The following is a 24,925-nucleotide window of genomic DNA, read 5'->3' as shown; positions in this document are numbered from 1 at the left end:
TGAAAGAAGCTTACGCAGCTTTTGGAAGAAGCTTTCGCACCTTTTGCAAGAAGCTTTTGCAGCTTTTGGAAGAAGCTTACGCAGCTTCTTGAAGAAGCTTCCGGAGCTTTGGGAAGAAGATTTCGCAGCTTCTGAAAGAAGCTTTCGTAGCTTCTAAAAGAAGCTTTTGCAGCTTCTAGAAGAAGCTTTCGCAGCTTCTAGAAGAAGCTTTCGCAGCTTCTGGAAAAAGCTTTCGCAGCTTCTGGAAGAGGATTTCGCAGCTTCTAGAAGAAGCTTTCGTAGCTTCTGTAAGAAGTAATCGCAGCCTCTTGAAGAAGCTTTCACAGCTTTGGGAAAAGCTTTCGTAGCTTCTGCTTAAAGAAGTTTTCGCAGCTTCTGATCGAAAAAGCTTCGGGAAGTAGCTTTCGCAGCTCCAGAAAAAAAACTTTCACAGCTTTGGAAAGAAGCTTTCGAAGCTTCGAGAAAGCTTTCGAAGCTTCGGAGAAAGCTTTCGCAGCTTCTGTGAGAAGCTTTCGCAGCTTCTGGAAGAAGCTTTCACAGCTTCTGGAAAGGGCTTCCACAGCTTCGAGAAGAAGCTATCGCAGCTTCTGGAAGAAGCTTCACAGTTTCTGGAAGAAGCTTCACAGTTTCTGGAAGAAGCTTCCGCAGTTTCTGGTAGAAGTTTTCGCTGTCACAGCTACTGATCGTAGCATTGGCAGCCTATGATAGAAGCTTTCACAGCTTTTGATAGAAGCTTTCGCAGTATCTGATTGAATCAGTTTAGGAAAGTAGGATTCGCAGTTTCGGAAAGAAGCTTTCGCAGCTTCTGGAACATGCTTTCGCCGCTTTTGTAATAAGGTTTCGCAGCTTTGAAAAGCAGTTTTCGCAGCTTCTATAAGAAGCTTTCGCAGCTTCTATAAGAAGCTTTCGCAGCTTCTATAAGAAGCTTTCGCAGCTTCTATAAGAAGCTTTCGCAGCTTCTATAAGAAGCTTTCGCAGCTTCTATAAGAAGCTTTCGCAGCTTCTGTAAGAAGCTTTCCCAGCTTCTGTAAGAAGCTTTCGCAGCTTCTGTAAGAAGTTTTCGCAGCTTCTGTAAGAAGCTTTCGCAGCTTCTGTAAGAAGCTTTCGCAGCTTCTGTAAGAAGCTTTCGCAGCTTCTGTAAGAAGCTTTCGCAGCTTCTGTAAGAAGCTTTCGCAGCTTCTGTAAGAAGCTTTCGCAGCTTCTGTAAGAAGCTTTCGCAGCTTCTGTAAGAAGCTTTCGCAGCTTCTGTAAAAAGCTTTCGCAGCTTCTGATCGTAGCATTGGCAGCCTATGATAGAAGCTTTCACAGCTTCTGATATAAGCTTTCGCAGCATCTGATTGAATCAGCTTAGGAAAGTAGAATTCGTAGTTTCGGAAAGAAGCTTTCGCAGCTTCTGGAACATGCTTTCGCCGCTTTTGTAATAAGGTTTCGCAGCTTCTGGAAGAAGCTTTCGCAGCTTCTGGAAGAAGCTTTCGCAGCTTCTGTACGAAGCTTTCGCAGCTTCTGTACGAAGCTTTCGCAGCTTCTGTAAGAAGCTTTCGCAGCTTCTGTAAGAAGCTTTCGCAGCTTCTGTAAGAAGCTTTCGCAGCTTCTGTAAGAAGCTTTCGCAGCTTCTGTAAGAAGCTTTCGCAGCTTCTGTAAGAAGCTTTCGCAGCTTCTGTAAAAGCTTTCGCAGCTTCTGTAAAAGCTTTCGCAGCTTTCGTAAGAAGCTTTCGAAGCTTCTGTAAGAAGCTTCCGCAGGTTTTGTAAGAAGCTTTCGCAAATTCTGTAAGAAGCTTTCACAGCTTCTGTAAAAAAATTTCGCAGCTTCTGTAAAAAGATTTCGCAGCTTCTGTAAAAAGATTTCGCAGCTTCTGTAAGAAGCTTTGGCAGCTTCTGTTAGAAGCTTTCGCAGCTTCTGTGTGAAGCTTTCGCAGCTTCTGTAAGAAGCTTCTGCAGCTTCTGTAAGAAGCTTTCGCAGCTTTGTAAGAAGCTTTCTGCAGGTTCTGTAAGAAGCTTTTGCAGGTTCTGTAAGAAGCTTTTGCAGCTTCTGTAAGAAGCTTCTGTAACTCTGTAAGAAGCTTTCGCAGGTTCTGTAAGAAGCTTTCGCAGCTTGTGTAAGAAGCTTTCACAGCATCTGTAAGAAGCTTTCGCAGCTTCTATAAGAAGCTTTCGCAGCCTCTGTAAGAAGCTTTCGCAGCTTCTGTAAGAAGCTTTCGCAGCTTCTGTAAGAAGCTTTCGCAGCTTCTGTAAGAAGCTTTCGCAGCTTCTGTAAGAAGCTGCAGCTTCTGTAGGAAACTTTCGCAGCTTCTGTAAGAAGTTTCCGCAGCTTCTGTAAGAAGCTTTCGCTGCTTCTGTAAGAAGCTTTCGCAGCTTCTGTAAGAAGCTTTCGCAGCTTCTGTAAGAAGCTTTCGCAGCTTCTGTAAGAAGCTTTCGCAGCTTCTGTAAAAAGCTTCCGTAGCTTCTGTAAAAAGCTTTCGTAGCTTCTGTAAGAAGCTTTCGCAGCATCTGTGTGAAGCTTTCGCAGCTTCTGTGTGAAGTTTTCGCAGCTTCTGTAAGAAGCTTTCGCAGCTTCTGAAAGAAGCTTTCGTAGTTTCTAAAAGAAACTTTCGCAGCTTCTAGAAGAAGCTTTCGCAGCTTCTAGAAGAAGCTTTCGCAGATTCTAGGATAAGCTTTTGCTGCTTCTGGAAAAAGCTTTCGCAGCTTCTGGAAAAAGCTTTCGCAGCTTCTGTACGAAGCTTTCGCAGCTTCTGTAAGAAGCTTTCGCAGCTTCTGTAAGAAGCTTTCGCAGCTTCTGTAAGAAGCTTTCGCAGCTTCTATAAGAATCTTTCGCAGCTTCTGTAAGAAGCTTTCACAGCTTCTGTGAGAAGCTATCGCAGCTTCTGTAAGAAGCTTTCGCAGCTTCTGTAAGAAGCTTTCGCAGCTTCTGTAAGAAGCTTTCGCAGCTTCTGTAAGAAGCTTTCGCAGCTTCTGTAAGAAGCTTTCGCAGCTTCTGTAAGATGCTTTCGCAGCTTCTGTAAGAAGCTTTCGCAGCTTCTGTAAGAAGCTTTCGCAGCTTCTGTGAGAAGCTTTCGCAGCTTCTGTGAGAAGCTTTCGCAGCTTCTGTAAGAAGCTTTCGCAGCTTCTGTAAGAAGCTTTCGCAGCTTCTGTAAGAAGCTTTCGCAGCTTCTGTAAGAAGCTGCAGCTCTGTAAGAAGCTGCAGCTTCTGTAAGAAGCTTTGCAGCTCTGTAAGAAGCTTTGCAGCTCTGTAAGAAGCTTCAGCTCTGTAAGAAGCTTTGCAGCTTCTGTAAGAAGCTTCGCAGCTTCTGTAAGAAGCTTTGCAGCTTCTGTAAGAAGCTTGCAGCTCTGTAAGAAGCTTCGCAGCTCTGTAAGAAGCTTGCAGCTCTGTAAGAAGCTTGCAGCTCTGTAAGAAGCTTTCGCAGCTCTGTAAGAAGCTTCTGCAGCTCTGTAAGAAGCTTTGCAGCTCTGTAAGAAGCTTTCGCAGCTCTGTAAGAAGCTTTCAGCTCTGTAAGAAGCTGCAGCTTCTGTAAGAAGCTTTCTGCAGCTTCTGTAAGAAGCTTTCAGCTTCTGTAAGAAGCTTTCAAGAAGCTCGCAGCTCTGTAAGAAGCTTCTGCAGCTCTGTAAGATGCTTCAGCTTCTGTAAGAAGCTGCAGCTTCTAAAAGAAGCTGCAGCTTCTAGAAAAGCGCAGCTTCTGGAAAGCTTGCAGCTTCTGTAAAAGCTTTGCAGCTTCTGTAAAAGCTTTTGCAGCTTCTGTATGAAACTTTCGCAGCTTCTGTAAGAAGCTTTCAGCTTCTGTGTGAAGCTTTCTGCAGCTTCTGTGAAGCTTTCAGCTTCTGTGTGAAGCTTCTGCAGCTTCTGTGTGAAGCTTTCGCAGCTTCTGTAAGAAGCTTTCAGAGCTCTGTAAGAAGCTTCAGCTCTGTAAGAAGCTTCTGCAGCTCTGTAAGAAGCTTCTGCAGCTCTAAAAGAAGCTTCTGCAGCTTCTAGAAAAGCTTTCGCAGCTTCTGGAAAAAGCTTTCGCAGCTTCCGTAAGAAGCTTGCAGCTCTGTAAAAGCTTTGCAGCTTCCTGTAAGAAGCTTTCAGCTTCTGGAAGAAGCTGCAGCTCTGGAAGAAGCTTTGCAGCTCTGGAAGAAGCATCTGCAGCTTCTGGAAGAAGCTTTAGCTCTGGAAGAAGCTGCAGCTTCTGGAAGAAGCTGCAGCTTCTGGAAGAAGCTTCAGCTTCTGAAAGCTTGCAGCTTCTGGAAGAAGCTTTCAGCTTCTGGAAGAAGCTGCAGCTTCTGTGTGAAGCTTGCAGCTCTGTAAGAAGCTTTCGCTTTCGATGATGCTTTCGCAACTTCTGTAAGAAGCTTTCGCAGCTTCTAAAAGAAGCTTTCGCAGCTTCTAGAAAAAGCTTTCGCAGCTTCTGGGAAAAGCTTTCGCAGCTTCTGGAAAAAGCTTTCGCAGCTTCTGTAAGAAGCTTTCGCAGCTTCTGTAAAAAGCTTTTGCAGCTTCTGTAAGACGCTTTTGCAGCTTCTGTAAGAAGCTTTCGCAGCTTCTGTGTGAAGCTTTCGCAGCTTCCTGTGTGAAGCTTTCGCAGCTCTGTGTGAAGCTTCAGCTTCTGTGTGAAGCTTGCAGCTTCTGTGTGAAGCTTTCAGCTTCTGTGTGAAGCTTTCGCAGCTCTGTAAGAAGTCAGCTTCTGTAAGAAGCTGCAGCTTCTGTAAAAGCCTGTAGCTACTGTAAGAAGCTTTCAGAAGCTTTGTAAGAAGCTTTCTGCAGCTTCTGTAAGAAGCTTCCGCAGCTTCTGTAAGAAGCTTTCGCAGCTTCTAAAAGAAGCTTTCGCAGCTTCTAGAAAAAGCTTTCGCAGCTTCTGGAAAAAGCTTTCGCAGCTTCTGGAAAAAGCTTTCGCAGCTTCTGGAAAAAGCTTTCGCAGCTTCTGTAAGAAGCTTTGCCCTGTAAAAGCTTTTGCAGCTTCTGTAAGAAGCTTTCGCAGCTCTGAAGAAGCTGCAGCTCTGGAAGAAGCTGCAGCTTCTCAGCTTCTGTGTGAAGCTTCGCAGCTCTGTAAGAAGCTTGCTTTCATGATGATGCTTTCGCAGCTTATGGAAAGCTTTCGCAGCTTCTGTAAGAAGCTTTCGCAGCTCTGTAAAAGCTTTGCAGCTTCTGTAAAAGCTTTTGCAGCTTCTGTAACACGCTTCGCAGCTTCTGTAAGAAGCTTTCGCAGCTTCTGTAAGAAGCTTGCTCAAGGATGATGCTTTTGCAGCTCTGTAAGAAGCTTTCAGCTCTAAAAGAAGCTTTCGCAGCTCTGGACAAAGCTGCAGCTTCTGGAAAAGCTTTCGCAGCTTCTGTAAGAAGCTTCAGCTTCTGTAAAAGCTTTGCAGCTTCTGTAAGACGCTTCTGCAGCTCTGTAAGAAGCTTGCAGCTTCTGTAAGAAGCTTTCGCAGCTTCTGTAAGAAGCTTTCGCAGCTCTGTAAGAAGCTGCAGCTTCTGTAAGAAGCTTTCTGCAGCTTCTGTAAGAAGCTGCAGCTTCTAAAAGAAGCCCGCAGCTTCTAGAAAAGCTGCAGCTTCTGGAAAAGCTGCAGCTTCTGAAAAGCTGCAGCTCTGTAAGAAGCTGCAGCTTCTGTAAGAAGCTTTGCAGCTCTGTAAGAAGCTTCTGCAGCTCTGTAAGAAGTTGTAGCTCTGTAAGAAGCTTCTGCAGCATCTGTGTGAAGCTTGCAGCTTCTGTGTGAAGCTTTAGCATCTGTAAGAAGCTTGCAGCTTCCAGTGAAGCTTCTGCAGCTTCTGTGAAGCTTGCAGCTTCTGTAAGAAGCTTCTGCAGCTCTGTAAGAAGCTTCTGCAGCTCTGTAGGAAGCTTTTTGCAGCTTTGTAGGAAGCTTCGCAGATTCTGTAAGAAGCTTTCTGCAGATTCTGTAGGAAGCTTTCTGCAGCTTCTGTAGGAAGCTTTCGCAGCTTTGTAAGAAGCTTTCGCATCTTCTGTAAGAAGCTTCAGCATCTATTAGAAGCTTTCGCAGCATCTATAAGAAGCTTTCTGCAGCCACTGTAAGAAGCTTCTGCAGCCACTGTAAGAAGCTTCTGCAAATTCTGTAGGAAGCTTTCACAGCTTCTGTAGGAAGCTTCTGCAGCTCTGTAGGAAGCTTCACAGCTCTGTAGGAAGCTTCTCAGCTTCTGCATGAAGCTTTGCAGCTTCTGTAGGAAGCTTTCGCAGCTCTGTAGGAAACCCTGCAGCTGCTGTAGGAAGCTTTGCAGCTTCTGTATGAAGTTTTGCAGCTTCTGTAAGAAGCTTTCGCAGCTCTGTAAGAAGCTTCGCAGCTTCTGTAAGAAGCTTTCGCAGCTCTGTAAGAAGCTTTCTGCAGCTCTGTAAGAAGCTTCTCAGCTCTGTAAGAAGCTTCGCAGCTCTGTAAGAAGCTTCGCAGCTCTGTAAGAAGCTTCGCAGCTTCTGTAAGAAGCTTCTGCAGCTCTGTAAGAAGTTTCGCAGCTCTGTAAGAAGCTTTCGCAGCTTCTGTAAGAAGCTTGCAGTTTCTGTAAGAAGCTTCGCAGCTTCTGCAAGAAGCTGCAACTTCTGCAAGAAGCTTTCTGCAGCTCTGTAAGAAGCTTTCACAGTTTCTGTAAGAAGCTTTCGCAGTTTCTGTAAGAAGCTTTCAGCAGTTTCTGTAAGAAGCTTTCGCAGCTTCTGCAAGAAGCTTTCAGAAGCTTCTGTTAGAAGCTTTCGCAGCTTCTGTAAAAAGATTTCGCAGCTTCTGTAAAGATTTCGCAGCTTTGTAAGAAGCTGTAAGCTTTAAAATTCTGTAAGAAGCTTTCGCAGTTTCTGTAAGAAGCTTTTCGCAGTTTCTGTTAGAAGCTTTCGCAGCTTCCGGAAGAAGCTTTCGCAGCTTCTGTATGAAACTTTCGCAGCTTCTTTAAGAAGCTTTCGCAGCTTCTGTAAGAAGCTTTCACAGTTTCTATAAGAAGTTTTGCAGCTCTTGTAAGAAGGTTTTGCAGCTTCTGTAAGAAGCTTTCGCAGCTCCTGTAAGAAGTTTTGCAGCTTTTGTAAGTAGGTTTCGCAGCTTTGTAAGAAGCTTCCACAGTTTCTGTAAAGAGCTTCGCAGATCCTGTAAGAAATTTTGCAGTTTCTGAAAGAAGCTTTCGCTTCTGCAGCTTTTGGTATATGCTCTAGCAGATTCTGGAAAAAGAATCTCCACAGCTTCTTGAAGAAGAATCCTTCGTCGTTTCCAAAAGATGAAACTTTCCAGTGAAAGAATTTCTTGCAGATTCTGAAAGACTCTTGCACAGCTTCTGGAAAAAACCTTTGTAGCTTCTGTAGCTTTTGAAAGAAGCTTTGGCAGCTTCTGGAAGAAGCTTTTGAAGCATATGGATGATGCTATTACAGTATGTGTGTCTATTGAAATTTTTATTAGCTTCTGGAAGTGCTTCGTCAACTTTTAAAAGATGTTTTTTTAACCTTTGTATGAACTTTGAAAGTTTGTTAAAGAAGCTCTTCCAACCTTCCAGTTTACAGAAAAAAATCTTCCAGCTAGTGGAATGAACTGGGAAAAGATCTTCCAGGAGCTCGAAAATAATTTTTCAACAGCTTGCCAACTGTCTAACATAAGCTGGGAAGAATCCAAAATCCGGAAAAGTGACAGTGACACTGAACATTTTAATTCATTTCTGTTCTAATTAGTTTTCTGTTTAAAAAAATTATTCATCATATTTCCATTTCCTAAGCCGCAAGAAAAATTTGCTTCGAGGAGGGTGTAGGTGATAAAACGCAAAGTAGAAAGAGAAAAGGCTACTTTATGAATGGTTCACGCTTCTTAGTAGCTGAACAATCTGAACAATCAGGATTGGTCGTAAAAAATTTATTACATAATGGGCATTGCTATCTCGAAGAGAAAACATTGAATCTTCAGGATGTTGTAACTTGTAAGCAATCGATTACATAACCTTCTTACGAGATGTTTTATTGATTCACTGACCTGATTTTTCTACATTTTTATTAATTCCATGCACAGTTAGCCTTAACTTGCTACAAGTTCACGGATTGAGCTAAGTCAATCGGCACCATGCTTATTTGTGTACTTTTGTCCTTTTGTGATCAAAATGAATGGAATTAGGATGGTATCGTGAGTCAAACTTATATTGCTGTATACGATACATATACTTGTTCCTAGAAATCAAGGAGGGTTGTTTAGATGTATTAAACGAAACCATATAAACCGATTCAATTCAATGAGCTGAAAAAACAAAAAGCATTCTCTGATCAGTTTGTATGTGAGATTTGATACAAAACGCTTAGTGCAAGGAATGTCATAAAATTATATTTTCTTCTACAAAATGACAGTAACGTGCATGCGGGATTTTTTTTGTACCGGTGGAAGACTTTTTAAGTGACACTAAGTGATGTAATTTCAAACTCTTGATTTCCCTATTTTACTGCTCCCACAATCGATACGTGCTGGGGGAAAAATTTCATTAGATTTCAATTTCTATTGAAAAGAGATTCCCTTCTCCCACCAATTTCGCACCTCACTGACTTTTGCATCACTCGGAATCAGATTATGACAACCGTGATTCCACGACTCACAACCGTCCAAGTAAGCTACGGATTAAATTTGGCTATTCTGAGTCAGATCCAAGCATTCCTTGGATTCACGTCGTTCGACAGAAAATGGAAAAACCTTCTCGGTATCTGATCCCCATTCGTGCTGCTCCCCAAGTGGGGGAGACAGTTGCCTTACAGAATAGTCAGACGAAGATGCAGAAACGGACAAATTTGTATAACGCAAATTTTCAATTCGATCCATTTGACCTGCGATTTGCAGTCGATTTGTTCCCCGACCTTATCGCCGTGGCTTGCGTGACTCACTCACCTGAATGTTGAGCTCCAGGTTCTTCCACTGGCAGAAGCGGGTGTACTTGTCGCTTTCGAGAAACTTCCGAAACGGTTCGCCCCGCAGGTGGTGGAAGATTTCCTCGATGTACGGCTCGAACAGATTCACCGGAACTTCGTTCTTCATGAGGTACTTTTGCACGTGCGCCACCGCCTCCTTCGAGTATTCCTGATGGGTTGCGTGTGAGCATGTGAGACAAGAGGATTTTGACAGATTAGCGACAAAGTGGATCACAGCAGGCGGTACAAAAGGAGGGGAGGCTGTTTTTCGCGAGAAACTGTTTAGGTTGACGATTTCTATCGCGGCAAGCTGTAAATTATTTAAAGTAGTGTACACACATTGTCTGCCTAAATTAAATAATTGAAATAAATTAACCGAATTAAAACCCCCAAAATCCTCTAAAACTTATAAAAAGCTTACACGAATGTCAGTTTAAATAAATAATAAGCTTCCTTTATAGCTCATAAACCCTAATTCAGGAACTAGAAAAACTCGTCTCTAAACAGATGTAAATCAAAGAATTTTTGGTTCAGTCTTTACTGGTTATTTTAAACAACATATTTATTTTACACCTGACGTTTCAATGGTTTATTCCATCTTTTTCAAGGGTTAGATGGAATAGACCATTAAAACGTCGGAGGAGAATAAATATGTCATTTTAATAGCCAGTAAAGACTGAAAGCCGACAATTTATTAGTAAGATTCAAACAGTTGTGAGCCTATTAAGTACATCAAAACTTGAAAAATTATTTTACTTTGTTCAGTATTGGATGCCTGAAATATTCTTTTCAGAAAACTGTAAAAATTCCTGGAGAAAACTTAGAAACTACTAATGTTACTATTTTCCAAAAGACAAAAGCTTCTACATAAGTCTTAATTTTTTTTTCATTTAAGAAACTTTTTTTCGAATTAAGGAAAAAAATTAAAAACAGTGGGCCAATGCCCCTGTAATTAAAAAGGCACTAACCCTTGCCATTCTATCACTGGTGCCGTAATTCTCTAAACTGTTTTTACAGCTGGGAATACCTTACTACTAGCTCTGAAGTTAGTAGCAAAAAGCTGGAAAAGCTAAATTATTTATAAAAAAACTAAATAAGGTTATCTTTGTAACTAAAAAACAGGAGAGGTTTTTTAAGCTTCTGCTGTGAGTAGAGAAGGCTGAGGTAAAAGTGCTACTTTAAAATATTAGTAAAGATCTTCGTAGAAGCTGAAAAATCTTCCTAAAGCAAAATAAGGTTTGGAATATAGGATCAATTATCTGAAAAGCCGAAAATATTCTCTCGAAAATTGAAACTTTAGAATACAACTAAAAATTAAGCTACTAATAGAAGAGACAAATCATCCTACAATAGCTGAAAAAAATCTTTCTCTATATTTTTCGTCTAGTCGCTGGAAAATTCTGTTTACTTGAATAAGTTTTACTCGAAGCATCAAAAGTTGCCAGAAAACGAATCATAATATTGTTAAAATTTGGTTTTCTATTCTTATTTTACGTTTAGTGTCCGATGAATCCTGAAAAAGACATCGTAAACTCAATTGCCTATAACTCTTTAGACAAAATTATCTCATGTCGATAAAAGCCCCGATAGAAATAAGTACGCCATACTGCTGCAGATAGATACATCACCTAAAACAATTTACTCTCAACAGAAACACTCAAATATACTCACGTGTGTGTGCGACAGCATTTCTTTCATAATAAAATTGTCGTAAATGTCTCTGGCTTGCTTCCGCCGCTCGTCGTGGCACTCTGTCTTTTCGTAGGCTTTGATCTGGAACGGAACAGGAATGTGGGGGAGGGTGGGAGGAAAACATGGAAAACAAACTGTTAGTTGCTAACGACATTGTTTCATCAGGCAGCGCCCCGGAGGCTGGCTGACTGAATGAGCGATGGCCGATCGGGTTGATGGCGATGAAGGAGAAAACTCCGGAAGAGGAAAAGCGTGATGCGATTACGCGATGAGGAGCATCATCCCCCACAGTAGTGATGGGGTGGTTCGCTGCCGGATGATTGAAGACACGGACGCATCTTTCTGGAAGCAGACGGTCTAGGCAAACGTTTTGCTCGTGTAGTTAGTCGGCTGTGTGGTCGGCCCAAGAAAGCATAATTAGGTACACTGCTGAAAGTGTTCTTGACGAGGAGGAATGGGGGGAAAACTTGCTCTACAAGCGGAAAAAGGGATAAACAGCAGAAAGCGATTCGAGGAAGAGCAAACTGTTTTCTCCGCCCATGGCGGAACTTAGGCAGGCGTTCGTCATGATCGTCATAATCATCGCAACATTCTTGTCTTGGAGTGATTCAGTGATTGAGCGAGTTATGTAATTAAGAATTAGAATTATCGAGAGGAGTTTTATCGTCATTATTTAATCATTTGTTCCTGGAGAAGACGGCTTTGTTGTGGAGGCGGGTGATGCAGGCCAAATAGGCAATGTGTCGATTGCCAATAAATTAAAACAGTTGTTGCCATGAAATAATGAGATGGACAGTTCAATTTGGAACCAAAATTTCCAAATCCATTCTTTGTTGGCATTCAATCTCCTCACATAATCGCCCCACTTAGTGTTCATTAAGAATTTCCAAATTGGAGGTTGTGGAGTTCATCCTGACTGTTGGCAAGCGGGAGCCACTTGGAACACCTTATCGCACTGTCTGTTCACTGACGACTACTCATTCCCCGATTGCTTTGATTGCTGATGATGTGACTCTAAGTTGTGGTTAACATTAGGCCTACTTCGATGGTTTCAAAGCCATTGAATATATGAGAACAACATGAAAGCTATTGATTGCGCTATTCAAATTAATTCATGAAAAAAGTGTTACTTAGGTCCTTTTGAAAAGTTAAGCGAGATTTATATAGCAAACGGCAAGTACTGTTTCACTGTCACACAGAGGTGTGCCCCACCGAATTCTATAACAAATACTCGAAAAACACATCTAGTCTAGTCTAGTCTACTTTCTACTCATACACAGCCAGTTCGTGAAAGAATCCTGGAAAGTTTCTATAAGTCTTTTTTGATCCAAAAGGTCCAAAATCGTTTTTGGTTTTAAAAAAATATTTTCTCTAAAGGAAATTGCCCATACTCGACAAATCATTCCACGTCGAGCATCCGAGTGCGACGGTTGTAAGTCTGCGTACGGTCTGCTTCTCTTTTGGTTTTTTTTTCCTGAAGTACAGGTAGAGGTTTTTTTTTTCCGAAAGTGTTTTGAAGGATAGTGGAAGTGGTGCTTAGCTGAAACAGTTAAGTAGCCATTTCGTTGGTTTTTCAAGACAACGCAACGGCAGTCATCATCCATTGTGCGTCTCCACCAAAACAGACGCTGCCGTCCTGCTACCATCCATCCACCCAGTTGCAGTGTTGTCTGCGGCGAGAACACCAACAACAGCGTGGTTCGCTTCGACCGCACCACCGGCGAGTGTCCATCCATCCAGTGTGTGCTGCCAGAACCGTTAGCCGGCGAAACAGCTGTGTGGACGCAAGCATTTACTTACTACAAGCTTCCTCTCATTGTTCCCCTCTCTTCTCCATCTTAGTGGAATAGTTTTGTTTTTTCCTTTTTTTCTCGTCTTCCCCTCTCATTATTTTGTGTGTGTGTTTTTTTTTCTGGCCTAGTGATAATTGTTTAGTTTTAAAATAGATTGTGCCTCGTTGCAGCGGCGCATTTCGTGTCCGCAATGCGCGAGGGCGAAGTTGGCGGGGGTACTTCGTATTCCATGTCAGATGTTTCTGTTGCATTCAGGTGTTCCAAACTAAACGAAATGGACTCCAGCAACGCTAAAATTTCCTCTACGAGCCCCCGTCCCAAGGCTTACTCTCACGACTCTAGTGGGCCGTATGTTGTTTTCTTTCGACCCAAAGGCAAACGTTTGAATATCAGCCAGATCAGCAAAGATCTGGAAAAGCGATTCTCGTCTGTCCAGTAAGTTTCGCGTCACTGTCAGTGATCACAAACAGGCCAACGAGATTGCCACTGATTGACTGTTGCGATACTGGATTGCAAATAAATGTATTCCGTGTCGCAGGAGGGAGAGAAGCGGATTTATTTCCGACTGTCTCTTTCTGCGTCACCTTTTTCGGGTTCGCACTGCCTGACTACGTAGTGATTGGCAAACTTCGTCTACTTCTTCGGCTGTATGTACCGAAGGTGATGAATTGTGTTTATTGCAAGCAGATGGGTCACACCGCTCAGTACTGCTCTAATAAACCGAAATGTGTCTATTGTAACGAAAGCCCTCCACATACTCTTGCAGATTGCCCAACGTACATACAGCAGCGAATCCACCAGAAGCGGTCTCTTCGGCAGCGTTCTCGGCGAAGTTACGCCGAAATATCGAGAAAGACCGCTTCTCCAGTCGTTTCTGACACCATCTACTCGTCTCTTCCTTTGGACGATCAAGGTAGCTCTGAGTTCTGACTCCGAGGTTGGAAATGGGGTTCCCTTTGTTTTCAATGGCTCAACGAGGAAGAGAATAAAACGAGAGCCAGCGACCCTCGAAAAAGCCTAGAAAACAGCCTCAAAGTGAGCCCCAATCCAACATGGTCAAATTCAAAGCGGGTGGATATACTCAAAAACGTTCAACTTTTGTGGTTTCACATCGGGATGATCGAGAGTTTCCACCGCTTCCGGGAACATTTAAAATACCAGTTGCCCCAATTTTTGCGATTTCTCAGTCGGAAAGAGAGCATAGAGAGCGAGCAGAAGAACTCCCGAGCTCTCCAATGTTCACATTTTCTGGCATCGTGGAGCTCACCATCAACTTCTTTGATGCTTCCGACTACGTGAAGAATATGGTCAAAGCTGTTCTGTCTATTCTGACTCCTCTCCTGAAGCAGCTGGCTCCGAAAATGCCCCTGCTCGAGTCATTTGTATCCTTCGATGGCTAACTTAGTCAATAAGGGTAACATGATTTCGATTCTACAGTGGAACTGTCGAAGTATTCTTCCAAAATTAGATATTTTCAAATTTTTAGTTAACAAATTACAATGTGATGCTTTTGCTTTATGTGAAACTTGGCTCACACCAGATGTGAACCTTCATTTTCCTGATTTCAACAAAATCCGCCGCGATCGGGCAAATCGTTATGGAGGGTGCTTTAGGGATCCAGCAATCATTCTATAGAGTCGATCTTGCGCCGATGTCTGGCGCCGAAGTTGTCGCATGTCAGATGATTATTCGAGAAAAGACCTTAGTATCGCCTCGATATATATTCCTCCAAACACCGTGATATCTTGTAGAGATCTCTCGCACATCTGGTCGGTTATGCCGAGCCACGGTTGCTCCTGGGAGATTTTTAACTCCCACGGGAACAGCCAGGGGGGTTTAACTGTACGACGGCAACTGTTCAACAATGATATACGACCTCTGCGACGACTTTAATATGTCAATTTTAAATACAGGAGAAGTTACACGAGTGGCTCCTCCAGCAAGAGATAGCCGTTTAGATCTTTTTTTGAGCTCATTATCGTTGGACTGTACTTGAAGGTGGTCCAAGATCCCCATGGTAGTGATCATTTGCCGATCGAAGTCTCTGATTTCCAATAGGCATAATCAATCTGTTTCTATCGACCTTTCATATGACCTTACGAAGCACATCGATTGGGGCACATATGAGGAGGTCAAATTTTATGCCATCGACTAATAACAAATGGAAGAGAGTTCGTGGGCAGTACCAGGCGGGATTTATGGGTGAACGCCTACCACAGACCAGGTGTTCGCCATACGTCAGGTATTGCAGAAATGCCGCGAATATAACGTGCCCACACATCATCTATTAATCGACTTCAAAGCCGCATATGATACAATCGATCGGGACCAGCTATGGCAGCTAATGCACGAAAACGGATTTCCGGATAAACTGATACGGTTGATCAAGGCGACGCTGGATCGGGTGATGTGCGTAGTTCGAGTTTCAGGGCATTCTCGAGTCCCTTCGAAACCCGTAGAGGGTTACGGCAAGGTGATGGTCTTTCGTGTCTGCTATTCAACATCGCTTTGGAGTGAGTAATACGAAGGGCAGGGATTGACACGAGTGGTACGATTTTCACGAAGTCCGTCCAGTTATTTGGTTTCGCTGACGACATTGATATCATGGCATCGTAACTTTGAGAGGATGGAGGAAGCCCATCAGACTGAAAAGCGAAGCTAAACGGATTGACTAGTCATCAACACGTCGAAGACGAAGTACATGATAGGAAGAGGCTCAAGAGAGGTCAATGAGCCACCCACCACGAGTTTCTATCGGTGGTGACGAAATCGAGGTGGTTGAAGAATTCGTGGTACTTGGGCTCACTGGGTGACCGCCGATATGACGATACCAGCAGAGAAATTCGGAGACGCATAGTGGCTGGAAATCGTACGTACTTGGACTCCGCAAGACGCTCCAATCGAATAGAGTTCGCCGCCGTAAACCAAACTGATTATCTACAAACGCTTATAAAGACCGGAGTGGTTCTCTACGGACTGAGACCTGGACGATGCTCGTGGAGGACGAACGCTTCGCACTGGGAGTTTCTTCGAAAGGAAAGTGTTGCCAGTACCATCATAATGGTGGGTTACAGATGGCGGACGGTACGTGTGTACGTGGAGGAAACGAAATGAACCATGGCGAGTTGCATCAGCTGTTGGGAGAACTCATCATCGTTCACACCGCCGAAAATCGGAAGACTGCGGTGGAGCCGGGCACCGTAGCCAGAATGTTCGGACAGTAATCCGGTGAAAATGGTTCCTGCGACAAGCGATCCGACCGGGAACAAGAAAGGCGAGGGTGCACATGCAGGCAAGGTGGATCGATCAGGTGGAGGGACGACTTTGTGGACCCTCCGCAGACTGCGTGGTTGGCGAAGTGCAAGCCATGAACCGAGCTGAATGGAGAAGTCTTTTATGTGCAGCACAGGCCACTCCAGGCCTTAGTCTGATGAAGCCAAATAAAATGAGGAGGTCATCATTGATGGCGTAATATGTCGATAGAAGCACTTCCCCGCGAGAAGAGTACGAGTTTTTACCTATTCCAGTTGATTCTTGACAGCGCTCTTCATGCACTGTAACGTCGTGCCAGTGCTATAGGAGCTTTCCGGTTCATAGGGAATCATTACACGTGGTGGGATGTCGAGTGTACACAACTTTTATCGCAAAGAAATCCACCGCGTTCAAAGAATTTCAGGAAACACGGCTCGATCGTACTTCACAAACGGTACATTGCGCTCGAGATCCAAGTTTGAAGAAAGATTGTCCAGATTCAGGGTGCCGGTGAAGAAAGGGTCACGTGATTCTTTTGCTAACAGGGATGATATGGATCGCCGTTTTCGATGATTGAATTCTCGCTTGCTCTCCTTTCATGTAACAATTCCCGCTCCTGGGATGGATAGAATCAAGTTCAATTTACTCAAAACCTCCCAGACGTCGAGAGAAGAGGCGCTTATTGAGGCTTTATTCAATCAGTTACTGGAGTGCAACATTGTTCCCGGATGATTAGAGGAAAGTGAAGGTAATAACCATACAGAAGCCCGGAAAACCCGCGTCGGATTGTAACTTCGTATCGCCTTCCCCATCGCGATGCTGTCCTGTCTTCAGGAAGCTGTTGGAGAAGATGATTCTCTTCCGGTTAGACAAATGGGTTGAATCGAATAGTTTGTTGTCAGATACACAATTTGGTTTCCGCAAGGAACAGAGTGAACGAACGACTGTCTTGCGTTGCTTTCTTCAGAAATTCGGCTTACTTTCGCTAAAAAAAGAGCAAAATGTACCCAGTTTTTTGGACATTAAGGGGCTTTTGATTCAGTTTGCGTTGATGTCTTATCCGACCAGAACTCACTAGTGTGGACTTTCACCAATTTTTAAAGCAACTATTTAGTACAATTTGTTGTCAGAGAAGCGCATGGAGTTTTTCTCATGGTGACTCAGCAACTTCATGAATCAGCTACATGGATCTCTCCCCACTTGGACCACGACCGCTCCTCTTCGGCAGGATTTGTCATCAACGTCAACAGACAAATCGTTGAATGTGAACACGGGGACCCTTTCCAGATGTCTTCAGTGTAGCCGAGCAATCAGTAGAGAATGTTGAAAGCTTCCAATATCTTGGTAGCCAAAATGGCGTCAGACAGCGCTACCAAGATCGACATAGGCGCACACGTAAATCAAAGAAAAGCAAGAGGCTGCTTTTGCGAGTTTAAGAAATATCTGAAAAACAGGTAGAATAAGTGAACGCACCAAGAATACGCATTTTCAACTCTAACGTGAAATCTGTGCTGTTATATACTAGTGTGAGAACATGGTGTGTATCAGTGAGAGAACACTCCACGGCTGCAGGTGTTCATTAACAGATGCCTGCGGTATATAATTCGGGCCTGGTGGGTTCACAACTGGATCTCAAACAACGAGCCCCATTTAAGTCGTTGTCACCAGAGGCCGATAGCAACAGGCAAATTCAGGACCGGAAGTGGGGCTGGGGTTCGGCCACACTCTACGTAAGGGCGGAAACGAAATCTGTAAACTGTAAGCATTAGACTGGAGACCCAGCAGGACATCGCGGCAAGAAGGCAGACCCAGAGGCTACATGACGGCAGAAGCCTCCATAAAGAAAGAAAAAAAGAAGTCGACAAGAAATCTAACCAACTGGCAAGGATTAAAAGGCTAAAAGCTGGGGCAACGCTCAGGATGGTGAGGATCTTTCAAGTCGGCCCTTTGCACCACCGAAGGTGTACAGGATCCATAAGTAAGTAAGTTAAAGCTACGAAGCTGGGTATCGAATTCTCTCCGGAGAAAACTGAGGATGGTTGTCTTTTTCAAAAAACAGGTTAAGCCAGCAAAGTTCCCGCTCTAACAGATGGGTGACAATTACTCCCATAGCATCCCCAGTAACATTTTAGTTTTATAACGCTCTTTGAGGAACCATAATTTACTCTGCAAGAGTGTTACTAAAACCAGCATAAAACCAAAATGTTACTGGGATGTCTTCTAAATATCTCGAGGAGTCTGGATTTCGACTGGAAATGCACCTTCAGGGAAGCACATTGTGTATCTGACACAGAAAATGCCAGAAAAGGGGTAGTGAAATGTTGCCAAACGGCAGATTCGATGGATCAGAAGGAAATGACTGAATTGTCCCATAGATTATTAGCTGGTAATGGAACATAACTTCTCGTAAGGACAACTGTTGTATAATTGGTAAAAACGACAAAAATTAAATGTTTGAGAAAAAATCTCAGAGGTTTTGAAGCACTGAGGAAACTGCTTACTACGCTTACATGTAACTTTGTTATATTGACTCTTGAAGTCCTTTTGGTAAATGTGATGAGTATTCAAATGAGACTATTTTATTGCCGTAGCATGAAGCGTTAGTACTTTATGCCGTTAAGGAAGGGTATGAAACAAAGAATTATATGAAATTTTAATATTTTAAGTTTGTCAAAAAAGTGAATGTTTGTCTCTCTTGCATAGTTTTAAGAGTTCAGGAAATTTCGAGTCAACCCTCTTGCTTTTTTACGTCACTTATTGGGGACGTAAACCTGAATGTGGACATCGTAAAAAGAATTTTTGCTAAAATTTCTAGTATTTCCACTTAATTTATTGATAGTGAGGATAACTTTTGAAATACATTCACTTGCGTCTTACATGAGGCATTGTTAAAAGATTTCTCGAATCCAGCAGGCAGATGTTATAAGATTTCCAAATCGTCCTGGAGTTTTGAATCAAATGGTCTACCGAATCAAATCCAAAGCCTTCATGATATCCCAAGTCGTGGTATGAACTCAATAAAAATGCATCCTCCGAGGATTTGTCTTTCACTTGCGTCTCAAAAACAAGACGCCATATGAGGTGTTGTAAGATCTCCAAAGTTAGGGTATCCTGAAGTTTGAATCAAATGGTCCACCGAATCAACCAAAGGCTTCCCATGATGTCTCCAGTCTCTGGTATCAACCCAATTTTGTCCTCGATTATTTGTCTTTCAGCATCCGTCTTCAATTTTGCATGTGTATGAAGTTGTAAGATCTCCCAAATCGTCCTGGAGTTTGAATCAAATGGTCTAACGAATCTACTGAGGCTTGCATGATGTCCTCAGCCGCGGTATCATCCCAATCATGCCTTCTGAGTATTTGTCTTTCAACTTTGCGTCTTAAGTTCCAAGTATGCGAGATGTTTTGAGATTTGCAAATTGTCCTGGAGTTTGAATCAAATGGTCTACAGAATCAAACAAGGCTTTCCACGATGTCCCTAACCTCGGTGTCAACCCAATTTTGTCTTCTGCGTATTGGTGCTTTTACTAACGTCTCAAATACAGGCATATTCGATATTGTAAGATCTCCAAATTGTCCTGGAGTTTAAAATCAAATCGGTGAAAAGAATCAACCAAGGGGCTTCGCATAGTGCCCCCAGCCGCGGTGTACTTTCATCTCAATCATGCCTCCTCCGAGTATTTGTCATTCACTTGCGTCTCAAGTTCAGGTATATGAGTTGTTTTAAGATCTCCAAATTGTCCTGGAGTTTGAATCAAATGGTCTACACATAATCAACTGGCAAAGGCTGCCACAATGTCCAGAAGCCACGTATCAACCCAATTTTGTCTTTCTGAGTATTAGTATTTTACTAACATCTCAAGTCCAGGTATATAGAGGTGTATGTATAGATCTCCAAAATGTCGTGGAGATTAAAATCAAAAAATCTAATGAATCAACCAAAGGCTTCCATGGTGCTCCCCCAGCCATGCAGGTATCAGCAATTATGTCCTCCGATTATTTGACATACTTTCACTTACGTCTTGTTACATCCAGGCATATGAGATTTTTTAAGATCTCCAATATGTTCTGGAGATAGAATCAAATGGTCTATCGAATCTAATGAATTGCTTGCACGATGTCCGAGTATTTGTCTTTCTACCTACGTCTCAAGCCCATGTATATGAATTGTCCTGGAGTTTGAATCAAATGGTCTACATAAATCAGCCCTAGAGCTTCCACGATGTCTCCAGCCCTCGATAAGTCAAGCCCAACTTTGTCTTCTGAGTCATTGGTCTTTTACTAACGTCTCCAAATACAGGCATATTCGATATTGTACGATCTCCAAATTGTCCTGGAGTTTGAATCAAATGGTCTACCAAATCAACCAAGGCTTTCTATGATTTCTTCACTCGCGGTATCAACTCAATTATATTCACCGAGTTTTTGTCTTTCACTCGTCTTAATTCAAGAGCATATGAGGTGTTGAAAGATCTCAAAGTTTTCCTGGAATTTGGATAGTTTGCGAATTGCGTCTCAAGATTCTGACATGTATACATGTTGTAAGATGCTAGAGGTGCATGAGCCAGCCCAGGGCTGCAAACCTCTACAATAAAGATAATAAAAAATGTTGTAAGATCTCCCAATTGTTCTAGAGATTTAATCAAATGGTCTACCACTTCAATCAACTGGAACTTTCCATTATGTCCCCGGCCACGAAGTCTAGATTTCAGATATTTCTTCGATGACCTGGGGTGGAATAATTGTTAAATGCGTATCTAATATGGATCTATGGATCAAAATGGGATGGACCATTTAAAAATAATAATCCTGTAGACCTAAAGACCAGTACTCAATGACTTTCTCAAATTACCTGGAATGGAACAATAGTTGAAGAGGTATCCAATTTAGTCCTATGGATCAAAACGGGTAGCAGAGCAAGTTTTTTAAAAAGAGATATCATATTTCAGGGATGGATGATATTCACTTGGATGATCTGCAAAGGGAACAATAGTTGAAGCTTATATTCACTTTAGTGCTATGGATCAAAAAGGGCATGGCCCATATGAATTGCCGAATTTAATTCACAATCAAATTGCTAGAACCATCCCTACAAACATTTTAGTTTTATGCTGTGATTTTACCGAAGTCATGTAGTGCAAATAATGGTTTTCATGACCGTTATAGAACTACAGTATGTCCCTTAGGATGATTGTTTGACTTGTGCAACGCGCAGGTTGTTACTGGGGTTGCTGAGGACATCATAGAGGCCGCAGTTAAACAACTCCATATGCCTGGAATTGAAACGCAAGTGAAAGGTACTCGGAGGACATAATTGTGCTTATTCTACGGCATGAAACATCTTGGAAGCCTTGGTTGATCCGGCAGACCACTTAATTCAAGCTCCTGGACAGTTTGGAGATCTTACAACATCTCATATGTCTGGATTGGAGACGCAAGTGAAAGAAAATTACTCGGAGGACATAGGTGGAGTTTGATACCGCAGCTATGGACATCATGGAAGCCCAGCGGTGGATTCGCCGGACCATTTGATTCAAACTCCAGGACGATTTGGAGATCTGCACTACATCTCATATGTCTGGATTTGAGACCCAAGTAAAAAAACAAATGATCGGAGGACGCAGGTGGGTTGATTCGATACCGCGGCGGAGGACATCATGGAAGCCTTGGTTGATTCTGCAGACCATTTGATTCAAATTCCAGGACGATTTGGAGATCTTACTACATCTCATATGTCTGGAGTTGAGACCCAGAGTGAAAAATTAAAACTCTCGGAGGACTATAATTGAGTTGATACCGCGGCTGAGAGATTTATCATCGAAAGAAACACTGGTTGATTCGGTGACCATATTGATTGAAACTCAAGAGAGCAACAAGACATAACTCATATTCCTACATTTGAGACATAAGGTGAAAGACAAATGCTCGGAGGACATATTTCGGATGAATCCGCGACTGAGGAGTCTAGGGAATTCTTGGGTGACCAGGAAAAAAAAGGAACAGCTGCTTAAGGTATATATTGAGTTTTGGTTTAATAGATCCATATAGAGCATGAACCATTTAATAAAAGAGATAACAACCCTTCGGTATCGCGGGTGAACCTCCAAGACCTATAATCCAGGGAATTGACCTGGAGCGGAATTTGATTCAATATATCCAATTGGGCATAAACCATTTTTTTACAATAGATAACAGCTCTTTCGCCACGCTTGTAGACCTTAGGTCCTCGGTTGCAGCGTGTAGACTTCAGGGAAACTCTTGGATGACCTGGAACCGAACAATTATTGAAGAGCCAAATGGAAGTATTAAAGCATCTGCTTTGTTCTTTGGGTTTCTAAAATTGCCTTCTTATAAACTTACTTTTGGATGTCAATAATGTTCCAAATTCTTTTTACGTCACGTGCCGTAAAAAGGAGGGCGTAAAACGAAGTGACGTAAAAAACTGCCGTAAAAAAGAGGGTTGAGTGTATTCAGTTTTTTCATGTTTTTTTTTTTTTTACTATAATTTTTTTTGCCCTACTACCTACATTATTATTTGATCTATTGAGTCAATTTTAAATTATTATTTTTCCTATGTTTTTGTGGAACATTTAAATTTTAGTTCCAAATATATTTCAAGTAATCTGCTTCGATGAAATAGAATTATAATGCATCTCCATTATTGAGGATGGAAGTTTCTCAGAATTTTTCGCCTCCAAAAAGTACCCTTTCATCGACAGCTCTGCCGAAATTTTTAAGAACTAAATTCGCCCCACAGTGTTCAATTTGAAAGTATTTAATTTCTCACCAGCAACATCGGTAACAAGTCTTCCGAACTTTCCCCTTCTCAGCCAAAACCGAAAACACTTAACGGATTCAATTTAGCAGAGCCACTCTGCAGAGCTCGTCACTCGCAAATGTTAATTGCAACGTTTTCGGAAACTTTCTCACTATCATCACGAACGAACGAACGAACGAACGGTGTTGATGCTGGGTGAGAGTTTTCTGCGAATGGAAGCGCAAGCAGGAAGACACAGTTGAAAACGTTCATTTCCTACAAAGCAGCGAGCAGTTTTTGCGCCAGTCAGCACCACGCAACAAGCTGTGATCTGTGAATAAATAGTTTATTTACTGGGTCACGAAATTTTGTGTTACTTTTCCAACTGGATGGCTTCTTCGGATGCTAACGTGGTTTTTATGCTTCAATCATCGCCTACTACTTTCTGACGATGATGTTTTAGCTTGGGCGAGTAAAAACATTTTTATTATTTTCTTCAAAGTATGAGAAAGTTGCAGGATGGGTAAAATTAGATTAAACATTGCTTCGTCACTAATGGTGTTACGAGAAGGAAGGCATTTAGAATTGACGAAAGTTTTGCAATGAACACACAATAATGTGGAACTATAGAAACCAGGGCGTAAACTTGATAATGAGTTACACAGAAAAGCGATCTGTAATTAACTTATTTGAAAGATTTTCCAAGCTGCCGACGCTTCAACATCGGCAATAATCGTCAAAACCAACCAAACTTGTTCCAAACGACTTCAACTACATTTTCCCCTGCCACTAACCTCAACTAACTTGTGAAATATGACCGAAGAAGGTGCTCCTGTGGTAAATGGAAAATTTAGGACCTCATTAAAGTGTTGTCAAATTCTTTTTGGAGATAGTGCGAGCAACAGCGTCATTAGAGAATGTCTGGGAAAAGTACGTGATTGATGGAAAAAAGTTTTGCAGTTTCTTCAACGAAGCAGACAATAGTTGCAACTAAGTTGCTCTTTCTCCCTGCCACACATAGCACCATGGGTATTATGCAAACACAACAATCCAGAGTGCAAAACTCCATGGTGGTCGGTTGGAATCACCATCCCGGACAGAGTAGACTCGTTCGATTTCCGGGAAACTTTTAGTCGAACTGTTGGTTTTTGTATGCTGCGGGTGATTACTCCCAGTGCTCCGGCAGATGGGGTCCGGAAAAGTTATATCATTGGAATCCGGGATCACATCGATGATTGAATGCTCTTCAGGGGATGTGCAGGAATGGACGTCGTGGAGCACTGTTGGTACGATTCAGTTCGATTGTTGAGTCGGATTTCCTCTTTATCCCGCAATATAGTTTTACATCTTTCCTGATTAGGTGCTGATGATTGAGGGGCAATTAGATGTTGAAACCATACAGACTTTAAACAATTAAAGGCTACATAAGTGGAAGTGAAGCGCGAACATCTTCACCCAAATCGTAGACGAGTTAATTATCATTTAGAACAAGAAATGGAAGAATTCATTAAATATGAGAAGTGACCCAGAATTTAGCCAGTACAACTTTTTACCGACGTTTTTGTAACGCCTTAAGAAATGAAGAAAAATATTATATTTGCAAAAACTTAACTCAAAATCCCGAAACACTATTTCTTGAACTTCTTTTTCTAATTAATTGATATCTTTGTCTTCACCAAATACATCCCCGTATTTAAACTACACAAACGATTTCGCACGCTCAACTCAGAATACACTTGAGTAAAAGTCACCAAGCTCGTAAATCTCAAACTTGAGATGGCTTAAACTTTTTTCTTCTAATACATATACAAAAATATATACATCAGCCGAATCTATTTCTTGCGGAAACGAACAAAAACCGTGACAACAAATTTAAAAGCAATCTCGTCCGTATTACGCCCCATGGCTTTGCTGCGATCTCTCCTCACACATCACATAAGCGCAAATATAAAAGAAAAAAAAAAACAAATTTCTTTACGAATTTATTGGAAATTCTCAAGATGCAACAAAAAATCAACCAATTTGTTAGTTTTGGAAATTCTAATTTTTTCTTCGCCAAACCTAAAATCACAATTTTGACAGCTTCTGTTGTTAACGTTTCAGAATCCTAAAAATAACAGAAATGATTAGAAACTCAAAATTCATGCGTTACGTATTGGCATACTCTTGGAAGAAAATGTTGAGTGTTTTATGGATAAGTAACTTCGTTACTGGAATGGCAAATCACGTGGGACATCGCGATCAAAGGTCGTTGGACTCACAGATTAATTACAGTTATGTCAAATTCGATGAATAGCTGCAAAAATAGTTTTAAGGTGTGCTAATTGCTTACCGAAAATTTGTATTTGTGCGATGAAAAATGCGTGGTGAGGAGCGACGACGAAGACGACCACAAGAGGTAGCCATTATTGGACTGTATCATGTTGTCCTGAAGAATAATGTATGGAGCATTTAGGATCAACTCTGTTTCTAGCTGAAAAGTTGAGACTGGAATACCCAGCTTTGAAATGCTAGTAGCTAGTGGTTTTATATGCAGCCAAGAAAGTTGGTGAGAGCGACTGAAAGCATTACCCAAGACAGTGGAAGAAGCTTTGTCAGAGAAAGCTTGAAATA

General features: G+C 42.2%; 1 protein-coding gene across 2 annotated transcripts in view; it reads right to left on the bottom strand.

The window, feature by feature from the left end:
• The window catches only part of LOC134226492 (G protein-coupled receptor kinase 1), a 543,976-nt gene that overhangs the window by 69,533 nt on the left and 449,518 nt on the right, over positions 1–24,925 (bottom strand). The window contains exons 1-2 of one of the 2 annotated variants that reach the window (XM_062707301.1): positions 10,491–10,601; positions 8,800–8,988 (exon numbers count right to left, since the gene is read on the bottom strand). The exons of the other annotated variant lie outside the window; for it this stretch is intronic. Coding sequence (XP_062563285.1) covers positions 8,800–8,988; positions 10,491–10,517 — 216 coding nt within the window. The 5' untranslated portion in view covers positions 10,518–10,601. Of the gene's footprint in view, positions 1–8,799; positions 8,989–10,490; positions 10,602–24,925 lie in introns of those variants that run through there. 2 annotated transcript variants of the gene reach the window in all.

This window comes from Armigeres subalbatus, chromosome 3, assembly GCF_024139115.2.
Source record: "Armigeres subalbatus isolate Guangzhou_Male chromosome 3, GZ_Asu_2, whole genome shotgun sequence".
In the NCBI taxonomy this organism is placed as follows: domain Eukaryota; kingdom Metazoa; phylum Arthropoda; class Insecta; order Diptera; family Culicidae; genus Armigeres; species Armigeres subalbatus.
This window is presented reverse-complemented; position numbering and strand designations above follow the sequence as displayed.